General features: G+C 42.7%; 1 protein-coding gene across 1 annotated transcript in view; it reads right to left on the reverse strand.

The window, feature by feature from the left end:
* Nucleotides 1-14,863, reverse strand: part of PEPD (peptidase D) — a 133,084-nt gene that overhangs the window by 6,925 nt on the left and 111,296 nt on the right. The window contains exons 13-14 of the mRNA XM_082062963.1: nucleotides 13,091-13,275; nucleotides 1,504-1,695 (exon numbers count right to left, since the gene is read on the reverse strand). Coding sequence (XP_081919089.1) covers nucleotides 1,504-1,695; nucleotides 13,091-13,275 — 377 coding nt within the window. The remainder of the gene's footprint in view (nucleotides 1-1,503; nucleotides 1,696-13,090; nucleotides 13,276-14,863) is intronic.

Consider the following 14,863-nt stretch of genomic DNA (forward strand, 5'->3'; position numbering starts at 1 on the left):
CAGGTGAGCAACGTGCACGCCTCAAACTGCTGAGCTGGAGTTGGCATTCACAGCAAGCCGCGGAAAAACATGGACTTCACTGAGCATTTCCAGAGAAAGCTCACCAGGAACCAATTCAACTGCTGAAGAACTCCCATAGAGTGTTTACAAGGGAAGTGAAGATAGGTAAACCTGGTTTTGTTGCGGTTTCAAGCTACACAAGTGCGTGACAGCGTTCCTTTAAAATCTGATTCAGTGCGCAGCACCGTATATATAACGTGCTCACAGCTAGAAAATACGGAGCCAGCTGCCTTTTGCTCACCAGCATCTCAGTTGGCTGGTTGGTGCGTCTTGATAAAGAAACAACACAGAGACAGGTAACGTCCCAAACCTCAGCAGTGAATTAAATCCCAGCGAGGGTAAAGTCCCGCGTCTCTGGACAAGGCTGTGGGTACCGGGAGCCTCCTGGGGCAGCGGCCCCGGAGTCCGGCTGGTGATGGTACACGCAACTTCTCCGTCCGGTTTGGTGGTCCAAAGCCAGCTCAGACCAAAAGTGTTACAGTAATTACCCTCTTCTGATGGCTGGTGTACAATGATAAATTAGCTGATGGCAGCAGCAGACAATTCCTAATGAGTGACTTTTCATACCAGAAAGTCACCGCCGTTGCCAGTGATTGTTAGCCACGTTGAGACTTAGCAGAAAAGCCACAAGGAGGATGGGGCATTGCAGCTGCCTGCTCTATCTCCTCTATGCATGAATACGGAAGCTTGGAGAACAATGCAGCACCCTTCAAATGCTCTCCCCACTAAAATGAAAACCCACTGGAAGCCACTGCAACTGCTGAACGCTCTGCAAGGGCGGTGGCTTTGAATGGGAAATGTGCTCTGGAGAGCATGGAGAACCCTCTCCTTGCAGAGCAGCTGCCCGCATGGGAACGACTGCCCAGATCCCGGCTCCCTCCCGCACAAACGCTGCTGCCCGAGCCTGCAACCTGTACCTCGGGCACCGCTGCCACTCCTTTGGAAATCAGGGAAGGCTTTACATTCACAAGTTTCACGCCTTTCTGGAAATTATCCAGTAAGAGCAATTATTGCTTTTCTTTCTCTACTGTCTGCCTGACTTAAACAGCATCAGGCTCTTCTGCCCTGGGAGGGAGCGCTGGACTGTGCTGCTGTCAGGGAAGCAACTCTCAGACTACGGATCTCAGCCTCGTATTTCATAACACACACACATTTCACAAAACACCTGCCTGGCAAGTCACTGTATAGTGCTGACAAGAAAGTATTTCAATCAATGGAAAAATATGGGTCTATCGTTAATCAGGTATCACAAGTATAAAACCACATTTAAAAATAACAAAAAACCCCCAGTTTGTCTGCAGGGTCAAATGGCCCAAGGTGCTGCTTCAGAACAGCCCTATGTGCATACATTGCAACTTCCAAAAGATTTCTTCTCAAGAACACAGTAAGGGTAAACAAACAGAAAACCCATTTCAGAAAAACATCCGGTTAGGAATTACTCACCCCACCAAATCCTCTAAAACGCTGCAGGACATCATTGTTGATGAAACAGGACTGCGCGGGATCACGGAGGGCTTGGTCTAAGAGGTGGTCGATGAAGTAGATGCCCGGCTCCACGGTGAGCACCATGCCCCGCTCCAGGCTGCGGGCGGTGCGCAGGCTGCGCAGCCCCGGCAGGTCAATGCGCTCCACTCCCTGCAGAAAAACACCGGTTCTGACGGGCAGAAAGACAACCTGTGGCCGGCCTTTTATCAAGGCCCTCCTATGCCTTTGCACCACAGGAATCCTGGCTTTGGATATGCTCGGTACTGTTATTCTCTACCTCGGGAGAAGTAATGCACCATAAAGAAGCAGATAGCTAACTCGCACTATTTCTTTCTGTACCCTCCCTTGCAAAGTACAAAATTTTAAGCGATGTGCAAATCTTGAAATGCCCCCTCCAAGTCACAGCTGGAATAGCTGAACTATGGAGCAGAGAACAATTTCTCCAAGGATATGCAAATGCTTACTCTCACTGAACATTATTAAAATTACACATTTATGATCTTGATTCAGGAGCAATGAGTCTACACATGACCTCATAAAAGCAGCCCATTTAAAACTAAACTTTTGTCAGATTCAGACTTTCAGGCAACATGGTGCTGACTGATATTATTAAAAACTAAGTCAAAACAAGTCTTGACTAGCAAAACATTCTCTTCTTCCCAAAAGCTGGTAAAGTAAAATGATATATGAGGACGTGCTTAGTCAAGGAATTAGAAACACTGCGAAGACTAGTTCAGGATATTAATTTTCTTCCCCCGAATGTGCCAGGTATTGCAACATCGGAATAAATATATCTTAATCCCATTAGCTTTTTGAAAATTCTTTGCAACTGTAGCAAAATTTCATCAACAAAATATTGTGATGACCAGTAAACAGCCCACAAGCCCACTAGCTTCCAAACACGCTCACACACTTTGCTCATGGAAACTTTTCTGCTTCAGCCAGTAAGTCAGAGGTTAACAGGTCCGCAAGACCAAGGTGTTATTTATCTGGTCTTCAGTCAGCATTCCCCAATTTTGCTTCTGGCCAAAGTCACGGTAGTTTTCCTTGCTGGAAGAAGGGGTGACTCCTTACGGCATCACTAGTGTGACTGGTACCAAGAGCACAAAATGTCCCCTTCCTCCGGGATGGAGGGAGCAGGAGCACACCCTGCCCATCAGCCACATTTCCATCTCATTCCCTCTTCAAAGGGAATAGCCCCACAGTGCTCTTGAGCTCCACTTTCAGTTCAGAGAAAGCCTATTTCACAGAAATCCTGCTTCCAGCAGCCGCTCAGCAGGGTTTGTTTTCCTCCCACCCGTCACCCAAGCAATGCTGCTCTTTTCCTTTACAGAGCTTCTCGAGTTTCAATGCACAGCACCTTGCAGCAGCCAAGGTTCTCAGAGCTCACCAGCCTGGACATCGCGGGCGGGTTTGCCTGTTTTCCAGAGACGCAGAGCATTTGCAGCTCTTGGTGCCCTCTCAAGTCAGCAAGTGCATTCTGACCATTTTCACTGTGTATCTGATACATTTCATTTCAGATGTTTGATCTAAATTTTGAAGAGCATTATATTACATTAAAATATGAAAGCACAATCTTGTTTTACTGAGGCTAGGAAACAAGAATACTCTGATACTAAAGCAAAGCACTTTGCATTTATATTCTTAAAAAAACCCAAAAGAATCAATATATTTCTAAACTTGAAACAATAACCGCAATGAAATGGAGCTGTATTTCTTTCTGCTGCTGCCCCATGGGGTTTGGCATCTCACACATTCATTGTAATGTGTAAAGGAAATGAGGGCATCCAATCTTGCGGATTAATCTCTCCATGAGCTGTAAACAATTAGATTAGTGTCTGGACCTTTTGGTGTCTTGCCAACTATCTATCGGCTGCTTTACAACAAACAACCCATATTTGGCTTTTAAGTACACTCCTCTTCAATTCTACTTGTAAATGCCTTTTCTGAAGCAGTCAATCCAAGACAGATGCTAGAAAGATGAATGCGCAGCGAGGAAAACAATGGCAAACATCCTCTAAGGCAGCCCTAGTATGGTGTCTGCATTTTTTTGCCTTTTCTTAAAACAAATCAGATTTACCACCAGGTGTGTCGATCAAGCCTCAACACCCACTTCAGATACATCTGCACAGCCATTAAAGCAATGCATAGACATTTTGTCTGGCCTGCTCGCAGCCTGATTCTGCTTTTATTAGTTCCTCTAAGAAGCGAGCAACACCATCACAACCCAGAGGCAAGACCCGGGGATTCACATTGGCAACGCCCTTCAGCAGCGCGGGCTCCCCGGGCTGTCAGCAAGGCAGGGCGGCGCCTGAGCACCCGCATACTCCTGCTCCCCCAAAAGGAAAATTTTAACTTCTCTAGAAGGAATTTACAAGCTTTTTTTGATGTTTACCCCGTTCTATCTCAACTCTAGGTTTCATCTCCAGCTCTTTGGATTTTGCAGGCAGTAAAGTCTCTGTGTAAGTGGCAGTGCCTACATCTCTTCCATGAAAGCAGTTGGGCGGGGAATAACCTAATGAAATTTAACAAGGGCAAGTGTAGAGTCCTGCATCTGGGCAGGAACAACCCCAGGTTCCAGTATAGGTTGGGAGATTACATATTAGAGAGCAGTGTAGGGGAAAGGGACCTGGGGGTCCTGGTGGACAACAGGATGACCATGAGCCAGCACTGGGCCCTTGCGGCCGGGAAGGCCAATGGTACCTGGGGTGTATTAGAAGGAGGGTGGTCAGTAGATCGAGAGAGGTTCTCCTTCCCCTCTACTCCGCCCTGGTGAGACCACATCTGGAATATTGTGTCCAGTTCTGGGCCCCTCAGTTCAAGAAGGACAGGGAACTGCTGGAGAGAGTCCAGCGCAGGGCAACAAAGATGCTGAAGGGAGTGGAGCATCTCCCTTATGAAGAAAGGCTGAGGGAGCTGGGTCTCTTTAGTTTGGAGGAGAGGAGACTGAGGGGTGACCTTATTAATGTTTATAAATATATAAAGGGTGAGTGCCATGAGGATGGAGCCAGGCTCTTCTCGGTGGCAAACAATGATAGGACAAGGGGTAATGGGATCAAGCTGGAACACAAGAGGTTCCACTTAAATTTGAGAAAAAACTTCTTCTCAGTGAGGGTGACAGAACACTGGAACAGGCTGCCCAGGGGGGTTGTGGAGTCTCCTTCTCTGGAGACATTCCAACCCGCCTGGACATGTTCCTGTGCGACCTCACCTGGGCGTTCCTGCTCCAGCGGGGGGATTGGACTGGATGATCTTGTGAGGTCCCTTCCAATCCCAAACATACTGTGATACTGTGATACCTTGAAAGCATCTCTAAGAGGCCTTCGCAGAAAGGGTAATGCTGCTCGGCTTTTCAAGGACAGCAAGCAGGGCACCAGCGGGTGGACTTGGGGCGAGGAAGCCCTGTGCTCCCTTCGCTGGAGGCTAGCAAGGTGTTCACCATGTTCACCAAGAGATGTGTGACATGGATGAAGAGAGAGACAGGTTCTGGCTGTCATGTGCACGTGGCCATGCATGCTCTGAGGTGAGGACAGCACCAGTCCAACCTGCTGCAAGGCTGAAGGACAAGATGAGCTGGGACAGGGCAGGAGCAGAGTGGGGAAGGGGGAAGGTGACCAAGTGGGGGAGATTATAAGATTCCTTCTTTTGAGAACAGCACTGGATTAAAACGTACATCAAATGATGGCTTTGGCACCCCAAATGACAACTGATCTCTAGGCAATTGTGACCACCTCAGAAGACACCATGGCCATCAGGTCCATCAGGTTCTCAGCCCTCAGTCTGCTTCAATTGTTTATGAAAACTAGAACAAACTGAGGATTTTTTTAATGACTGAAACACCACCACCCTCCCAAAGAGAAGGTGACAGGTCTGAAACAAGGACATTGCCATTTTCCACCAAGTCAAACCCTGCTGGGAGCAAAGCTCACACTGTCATCCACCGGTATGAATCTTCTGACATTAATGGACTTTCTTCTTTGTGAGACAGAGACTTCTCTGTATTTTACACCTAAACAACTAACACCTTGCTTTCAACAATAACCCTGATGTTGTTTTGTATTTAGATGAAATGAAGACTAAAAGACGTGAACGCTGGTGGAGAAGCTGTGTGGATATCTGTTTCTATTACCATTATGTCCTGGAGGCCTGGCCATGGCACAAGACACTGCTGCACTCAGTGCTGTCCAACTGTAGAGCATAAACTGGTAATCTGCCTCAAAAAACGTAGAGAATAATCTAGGAAATATCAACACCTAGGCATCTAAAAAGAGATTCCCAGGGATATTCTGGGAAAATTACTTTTTGAAGAATTGTTTATTTTCCTGTATATTACAACAACAGACTATAATCCAAAATTGTTTCCTAAGACCGATTTTATTTGGAGGTTCTGCTCACATTTTAAAATTGAGACACTTCCCCCACAGTAAGCACAGATGCACGACACTGTCATTTGTGACTGTACTCCTGCCAAGAACATCAGATTCCAATTAACGGTTCATGTAAGGTAACAAAAAACAGCATGTCTAGGCAATAAGGACCGTCAAGGGAACAAGAGAATTATTATGTAAACTGATTTCATTACTATGTAAGCAAAATAAAGGTTCAAATTTAGTTAAGTGTGCAATAATATAAAATATGGAGCTATTTTTGGAATAAGAAGGGAATCAGGAAGTATGCAAATATGCCTATCCCCCAGAAAAGTGTCTGTGGAAGACTAGAAGTTGCAATATCCCCAGAATACCTCAGAAGAAGGATGAATTACTGCCCGCTCCTAAGCAACTCAATAGTTACTGGGGGTATGTGTTGCTTTTACCATAGAAGAACTACAATTGGTATCATGCTACATCTTATCCTACAGACATCAGCTACCAGGCAAAGCAATTAGAAGCAGAAATAGCTCCATGCCCACTTGGGTGAGCCTGATCTTGGGCTCATCTCTGGACCAGGACAGAAGAAAACCACAGGTGATGTCTCTGTGCTGGCTGGTCACTGCTCGTAGGGCTGTTGCACTAGCTGGGGATGCACAAGCACGGAGATGCAGGGACACCCTCCCTCCTGAAACCAGCGGCTGCAACACTTGGTTGGCATCACCCAGAAGTTTCCTCAAGCCAGCAATGGCAGCAAAACACTGCCAAAGCAGAGATCACCAAAGCTGCTCATGACTGGGTATGCTAAACCACAGTAAAAGAGCCACACAAACTAGTTTCTGGTACTTTTTTGTTCAGCCAAAACTTCACAGAACTTTTTTGAGCCTGACAAAAAGCCTGTCCCAGGTGGACCACATCCAGTACAGCGAAGTCCTAACCATTTTACCAAGCTAAGTGCAATCAAGTATTTAAATTAGCCAGAATACTAACATATTTAGATTATATGAACTCAACACTGAAGTGAACTCTCAGCTCTTTCACTCTTCCTTATTGTCCCACTGTGTATACCCAACTTCTAATTAGCCCATTTATTGCAAAAAGAACACAGCCCTATGCAGCTAATAAAATAAAAGTCTTGAATTCCATTTCACTGTCTCCTGGTCCCTTCTCTCTTGTTTCTCTTTCTGAGTGCTACTAATGAAGATTACTTTATTCAATCTATCCCTCTTTTCCCAGCAGCCTGAGCTGCCTATAGTCACCTAGAGGAACTGCTCAGCGCTCTTGTCTTTGAAATCAGCAGCAGGTTACAGGAGAACATGCCCCAAGCATCACATACCACTTGTGGCATTTGCAAGTCAAAGCTTCCACTTCATCAGGAGAATCTAATTACTAGCTGGTGCCTTTGGGACACAGCTCTAAGTTAATATTGGGGGAATGGAGGGCACACAATGTTTAACAGGCTATTTTTATTTGAAACACTTTTGTCTTTTTGTAGGTATTAACTGTGGTATCAGGTTTAAGCTGCCTAATAACTTTCCTGTTATTGCAGAGAATGAAGAAGAATCCCCTGCCATTTATTCAAGGTGCTGCTGCCTGCTCTGAGTCAGATAGAGCTGAATTTCAGTCCATCGCTACAGCGTGGTTCTGAGCATAACTTTTCATACCGTTTTTGCTTCCTGATCTGCAGATGTCACCAAGCTCCATTGCTATCATAATGGAACTAATAAAACACAAAGATTATCTTTTTTCCTTTTTTCTTAAAACTTAACAATGAGAAAAAAAGAAATAGCACGCAGTAAAAATTCAACAAGTTGACAACTACAACATAAACCTGGAAGATGAGGAGATTATTTAGATAGAGAATTTGTAAGATGTGAGATGAAGAATTGCAAAAGCTGCCAGCAACACTGTTTTAAAATGAGACCAATGACAAGCACCATTTAAAATCTAATGGACAGGTTTTCTTTTGACACACAGAAAGCATTCACAAGGGGATGGCCTTAAACGAAAAGGCTTTTTTTTTGTTGATCTTTTGATACTAATATTAGTGGAAATTGCATAGCAAAACCCCTAAAGCATACCTATGATACTTTTTGTACCTCACTTTTACATATAATTGAAAGCAGAAGTGTACTATTTTGTTTTTTCTCTCCTTCTGCGCCTAGAAAGAATTGTTCAAAACCACAGAAGCTCTGTTATTCTCCACCAAAATTTCAGAAAGATTTGGACAATTAACATTCAGATAAAAACTCCCTTAGCATACAAAGCCTTTTGCAAAAAGAATCCAGCAAGTAAAACAATCATAAGCAAGTATCTTCTTAAAAGAAATTAACCACAACCAATGAAACCCAAACCAAGCAACATAAAAACCCCAAGTACAAGACACTTTCTTTTTCCGAGGAGGAGGGTACGACAGGGCAGGGTCTGCACCCCGGCACTGACACAGCACCTGAGCCTTCCTCCTCCTCTGCCTCTGCCCAAGTCCTCAGCTCCCGTGGACACCCAGAGTCCAGCACCTCTCCTCAAGGGAAAAGCTGCTGGGGACTGATCACAACTGTTCTGAGCTCACCTAAGATGCTGCAGTGGGGTAGGAAGATCTACTAACCTAACTCCAGGAGGGATTTACAATCCCACAGCAGAATCTTACATTGCCGGGAACTCTCCTGGCTGGAGTTCAACCCAAGCACTATGGGTACCCCATGAAGTAGAAGCAGCCGTTTTTCTCTTCTAATCTTTTCTCAACATGTGCAATCGCAAGAACAAAACCCAGCGCTAAAACTGGTGAAAAGCCCTTATATTCTTTGCTCATATAAGCTCCTACCGTACAGGTTGTTTCATGTTTGCAGGTCCTGGGTGCGCACAGCCAGAGCAAGGCCGTGCAAGGTCATGGCCAAGTGAATCAACTTGCATCACCGGGACTCTACATAACAGCTTTAGGCTTCTTGGTAAATTCACCTCATCCTCTACTTCTTAAAGGAAAAACCATTAATGCATCATTTGCAATGCTAACCACAAAAAACCAAAATTCTCTGCTTCAGCATAAAACAGGATACATAACAAAAATAATTTTTGCCAGAACAAGAAAGGGAACAAGATTATTCCTGTATTCTCTAGTAGGTTTGGTGACCTGAATCACCGGTCATCTGGGATCAAGCTTTCTGTTAAGAGCCAGACACAGCCTGAGCAGCAGAGATGATCCCCAAGCATGCACAGTAATGAAGGACATCGATAACTCCAGGATCAAAGCCAACCTCCAACCATAATTTGCTGATGCAGAGTAGCGATGAAAGGATCAGCTTTCCATGAGAATAGAGAATTGAATTAAAATTTTAAACTAAGGTAAATTTTGTAATTTTAAAAGACGAAACAAAATGAAACTCTTAATTCACAAGATGTTAAAATAACAGTAGTTATTAACCTAACTTAAATTAACTGGCTTATTATTACAGAAAGTCGTCAAATGTACTTAGCATTCTTTAGAGCCTTACAGTCAATTAATATAACATGAAATTGAATCAACTCAAGCATCTAGAGACACAGAACCTAGATTTAAATGAAAACTTCAGCCCCATCTACCTCGGGGTCTGAAAATTTGGGATCACCTACCACATTTTCTCCATTGCAACAGGCACAAACCCTCATTTATATCCCATATCGAATTTACCCAGAAACAAATGAAACAGTGTGGGAAAACCATCTCCATGATTAAATTTTACAGCCGAAGCTAAGCCCAGTGGAGTTTTCACGCTTTGAAGCTGGCTCTGCCTGACTAAGGGCCAGATTTTCTGAAGTGATTAGTACCACTGGGGCTGAATTTTCAGAACTGCTCGAGTTGTAGCTAGACCCTTAAAAGGAGCAGCCACACTTTCAAAGGAGCGCTCGGCTTCCCCGTGAGGAATACAGGGTACACTGCAGGAGACCCGACTCCCGAAGGAGCTCTTGACAGCCGAGTACTTCTGAAAATCAAGACATTTACTTACGTGCTTCAATAGGAAATACTGGTGGTGACGTCCTTTAATAAATCTTGCCCTAAACATTGTTGCTAAGCTGCACTTTATACTGGCCAAACCCAATTATTCTTGACCATGGCAAGAAAAAGGAAAGGACATGTTACATTTTTCAAATCCTCTGCAGAAAACGTGCAAGTTTTTTTTACTGTGTTTGTCAAAGAGGAAGAAAGTGCTTGTTCGATGCTGCATGTGAAAGCAGCTTACTGGAAAAGATGAAAACTTATTATTGCCAATTTTGAAAAAAGAAATCTTTGGCTACCAATGAATAACTAATCTAAGCTAACAATGTCTGGAAATAGTTTTTCTGGAACACACAAAACTTTGTGACGAATAAAAATTAGGAAATTAAAGCTTATTGTATTATTCCAAATGTAACTGTTTACACTTGAGGAAAAATAATGGAATAATATCCACTTGGAAAGTTATTATTTTTTAAAAAATCCTTTGTAATTCTCCCAGAAATTCACTTGGCCAAAAGCAAATAACTTGCTTCTTAACCAGCTAGAAAAAAAGAGCATGATACTACAGGCATGGGCTCAGTCTACAATAAACACACAAATGGCTTTATGAAATTCCTTGTGAAAATCTTGCTAGCTGGTACACATTTAAAACACACCAAAAATCACTCCGCAGTGTACTAGGGGTCTTCAGAATCTGTTTTCTCATGACACAACGAGGCATGGATAAAAAACCTCCTCCCATTTAATACAGACACGTACCACGCTCAGGTGAGAGGTGCCCAGTTGCTCACGTTTAGATTTAGTTGGGGAAGACCACGTCCCCCCAGCCCTGCGGCTCCCTCCTGCCTCCCATTAGAGCTTCAAGCCCAGAGAAGCCTAAGGACATTCACCCCATTGATGATGGGGGTTTTCCACCATTAGATATCTCACCTTAGTCAAATGACCCAACACGAAGAGCTTCATGCTTTGGGTCAGAGAGAAGTGATGGGTCTAACACAGGAGGAATTAATGTTGCAGAGGGAGCTTAAAGGGGCTGCTCCTCTGCAGAACCCCAAGTTCATTATTTTTCAAACTAAGCTGATGCCCCACCTCTATCTACATGCACATTTATGTGCAAATGCAGGATGTTAGCTATTTGTTTGTGAGCTTACATACATGCTTCCCCCATATTCAGGAACTGCATTATTTGGCATTGGATTTTGAAAGTAAATTAGCCATGCAAACATTCTTTATATAAGAATGTAGTTGCATGTCTACATAAACAAATACTTTTAATATTTGCAGGTATACAGTTCTCTATCTGCATACAGCTCTGGTATTTTTACATGCTAAGTATGAAAGTGGAGACCCTAAACCATTTGACAATACAATCCCTAAACTCATTTTTATCTATAGCGGGTTGCTCTGTCAAAACTGTGGATAGATTGACCGCTTTCAGAAAAACTACCCTTAAATTATATAATACACCTGCTAATTAACAGTTATAAATTTGGTCATATGTGAATAAAAATTAGTTTCAAAAATTGATTTGATAGGTCATATGCTACACTACTGAAACTTGCTGAGAGATGGAAGGCTTATAGGGTTCGTTGCTCTATACTCCCCAAAAATCAGTTCTGTAAGTCTCCCTTTAAATAAAGGTATTTTAACCTTCAAAGCACACAGTTCCTAAATAAAAACCGAGCCTGATACTTTTCACTCTCACAATTCTTCTCACCTGCTCCTAAAATGTAGTTCTCTCTTTACCCTACCAAGTCTTGAACATCTGTTCCAGTTTACGTAAGTCCACCAAATTCAGAAAGGTTATTCACAACACAAGCAAAAGCAATCTCAGCAAAGGCATGCAACATTGGGGGCCTGCATTACGAAGTCCATGAACTCTCCAAGAAATCACATCCCTTGTGCTTTGCTGAATGCCTCTACTTACACACAGAGAGAGAATATACGTGGGAGAGACAGAGAGGGAAAGATCCATCCTTTCTGTATTAGCTAGGGGAGAAACCTTAACATCAAAATAGGGTTGCTTTTGATTTTTGTTTCATTTTTATTACGTGTATTAGCTGATGCCAATACATTGTCATCACAGTATTGAGACTCAACAATAATTATACTGTGAACATAATGAGTATTCTCAAATATTATATGCTGTTTCTTCCCTGCCCGCAGAAGTGAACCCAGCAATAGCAGCTGTTACGTAGCCTGTTCACCAAACATGAACAAACTCCAAAATCCGCTTAAATCTTACCTAAAAAGTTCTTAGTTTCCTCGTCAGGTTCTTGTGAAAGAATACCTTACATATGGGAGAAGGCAAATGATTCATTTTCATACTTTAATATTGAAAAGCCTTAAACAGTCAGCATCAAATAACGAAAACATAACACAGAAAATCCTTCTGAAATCTTTCTGAAGCTGCTGTAAACTTCCTTTCTTTATTCAAACCTTAAGTTCAACTCCTCTTGGAGACTTTTTTCCTTTTGGTATCATTGCAAACATCTTACCATTCATTGGTTACAGAATTTTACCCATTCTGCTTTCAGATCTCAGTTACAAATCATCGTGCTAATTCAAGGAAAAAGGTAATTATTCTGTGCTTTCTGCAGAAACTCAGAATACAAGAAGTTATGCTTTCATGTTTGCAAAAACTGGAAGACTTTATGGATTTTTTTCCTTCTAGTCTCATTCCACGACCACACATCTACATTGGTGCCCACGTTGACATGAGATCAAAGTTCAAGACAGGAACGTGAGCCAGCTTGTTTCCATATGACACGGCTATCGGGATTTACTAGCCCAGGTGCAGCAGTGGGCTCCCACAGCTGTCTCACATCTGGAATGGAGCCAGTGAGTCTTCGCAGGTCTCAGGTAGACTGAGATGCTCCCTGTCACAGCACAGGGTGTGCCTGAGTGATACATTACAGCAGGGACTCGTGGTGGAACAACACAATGTATGTAGAAATTGAACAGACTAAGAATGCCCGAAGGGCAGCAGTTGACTTCTCCCCAGAAGCAATTCATGTTTTAATGAACTAATAGAATCCCCTGAAGTAAACTGCATAAAACATCACATCCAGAAAAAGGTACACTTAATTGCACATCTGCTCTACCTTTGAGAAGATGCAACCGGCCAACCATGCATAAACTAAGAGAAATGCCCATCGAACTGAGAGGGGTTAATCTGCAAGGCCGCTGAGGATGGACTAACACTAACCTCTGGGTAGCCTCCAACGTCGTGCACATCGATTCCAAGTAGATGTCCAAGTCCGTGTGGCATAAATATTGCACCCAGATGAACCTTCACCATGTCATCTACATTGCCTTTCAGAATGCCAATTTTAGTCAACTCCTCCAGATGGACTCTGTCAGCCAGACGGTGCATATCAGGCCAGGAGACCCCTTAGAGAGCAGAAACAAGAAGCTGAGTTAACTATTGCTACAAGTTTTTAAAGACAACTTCCAAAAAGCAGATATAACACATGTGCTCTTTGTTTATATAAAAAACAAAGGTGGAAAAAGCAACTACATTAGCACAAAAATGCTTTAAACAAGACAAAATTACCTTAACATGAATGTGAAGCACAGAAAACTACAAACAAAGAAACAGCAGCATGTTAAAATCCTGATCCACATGAAAAAATGTTAAGACACTGTGTCTAAGCTCATCTACACAAATACAAATGTATCAGTGAGCCTTCTAAAAGAGTGTAAAATGCAGTTATTTAAAATGCAGAGAATATTACTATACTATTATTTTCAATAATGATCCTACCCATTTGAACATTCGAGATGGACAGTACTTTCCTATGTACGTGCAGGATTTAAAGCCCACATCTTTCTGGCAAAGCCACTCTCCAGAAATTAATGATTCCCTTGTGTTAATAGGCTGCGTAAAACAAAGGTCCTCTAATACACGTACTAAAACAGCATTACAAAATACTGTTGGTTGACTAGAGACAGTGCCAGGATACATTAGATTTCTATTATTTTGGTATAGGATACAATTTTGTTTGACAAACTGCTGGGAGGAGGAGGGAGGAAGAAAGCAGCTCTTTTGTTACTAACACAGTACTGTCTTAATTAGTTCACCATGGCTTTGAGTCATCATCAACAGAGCGGTTGCAGAGTCAAGACAACTAGGGCTAAGGTACAGTAGGAGAATATTTTCCTTGTTCAATTTTGGCATGATTAAATAAATAAAAACCAAGCAATTTTAAAGGCCAAACTCCCATCAAGTTCCATTTGCTTTAATCCAGTTAAACATGCAGCTCTAGGGTCTTGTTAACGTGAATGTGATATCATAATTACATTAGCACTTTTTGCTGAAAGTACTAAGGCTTCAAAGGCTGAAATAAAATCATCCTATGGGAGTGCTTAAATAAAATTCAGTTGTCTTGTACAGCTCTGATATGAAGGTCAGAAACAAACTGCAGAGCAAGTGGCTGCTCTGTTTTACATATTGTCCACACAGAAACTGATGCACCTTTACGTTCCCATTAACACTGACTGGAGATCAGCTCAGTGTGTAAATTAGTTACCAAGCAGCCTCCTTCTCCCCACACCAAACTACTCAAACATTTTAGCTTGCTGCATGCATGCAGCTGAAGAAGCACCTTCCTCACCCAAACACGACCATGAGACAGAGGTGTGATGAGCAACGTGCTGGACAAACAAGAATTAATATAATTATAACCAGTTGTTCTTTCATACTTTACAATAATTCATCTTTTTAACATTGATTGTTTTGCCATTTTCACTTCTCTCGATTCATCTATGTTTCACAGCTATCTCCCAATAGGCTCCAATCTGTTGCATGATAAATTGAAATCACTGCAATCTGTTGCGCTGATATTACTGATACCAAAGTGGAAGAACTACTGAATCATAGTTGGTCTCCTCTTTATTTTGTAGTTGTGGGAATACAGACTTTCTGTGCGTAACTTTCAGTGGAGCTTCTGGACTTCGCAGTCAACTCCAACTGCTCTAG

The sequence above is a fragment of the Streptopelia decaocto genome (genome assembly GCF_964273445.1).
Source record: "Streptopelia decaocto genome assembly, chromosome: 11".
Taxonomy (NCBI): Eukaryota; Metazoa; Chordata; class Aves; order Columbiformes; family Columbidae; genus Streptopelia; species Streptopelia decaocto.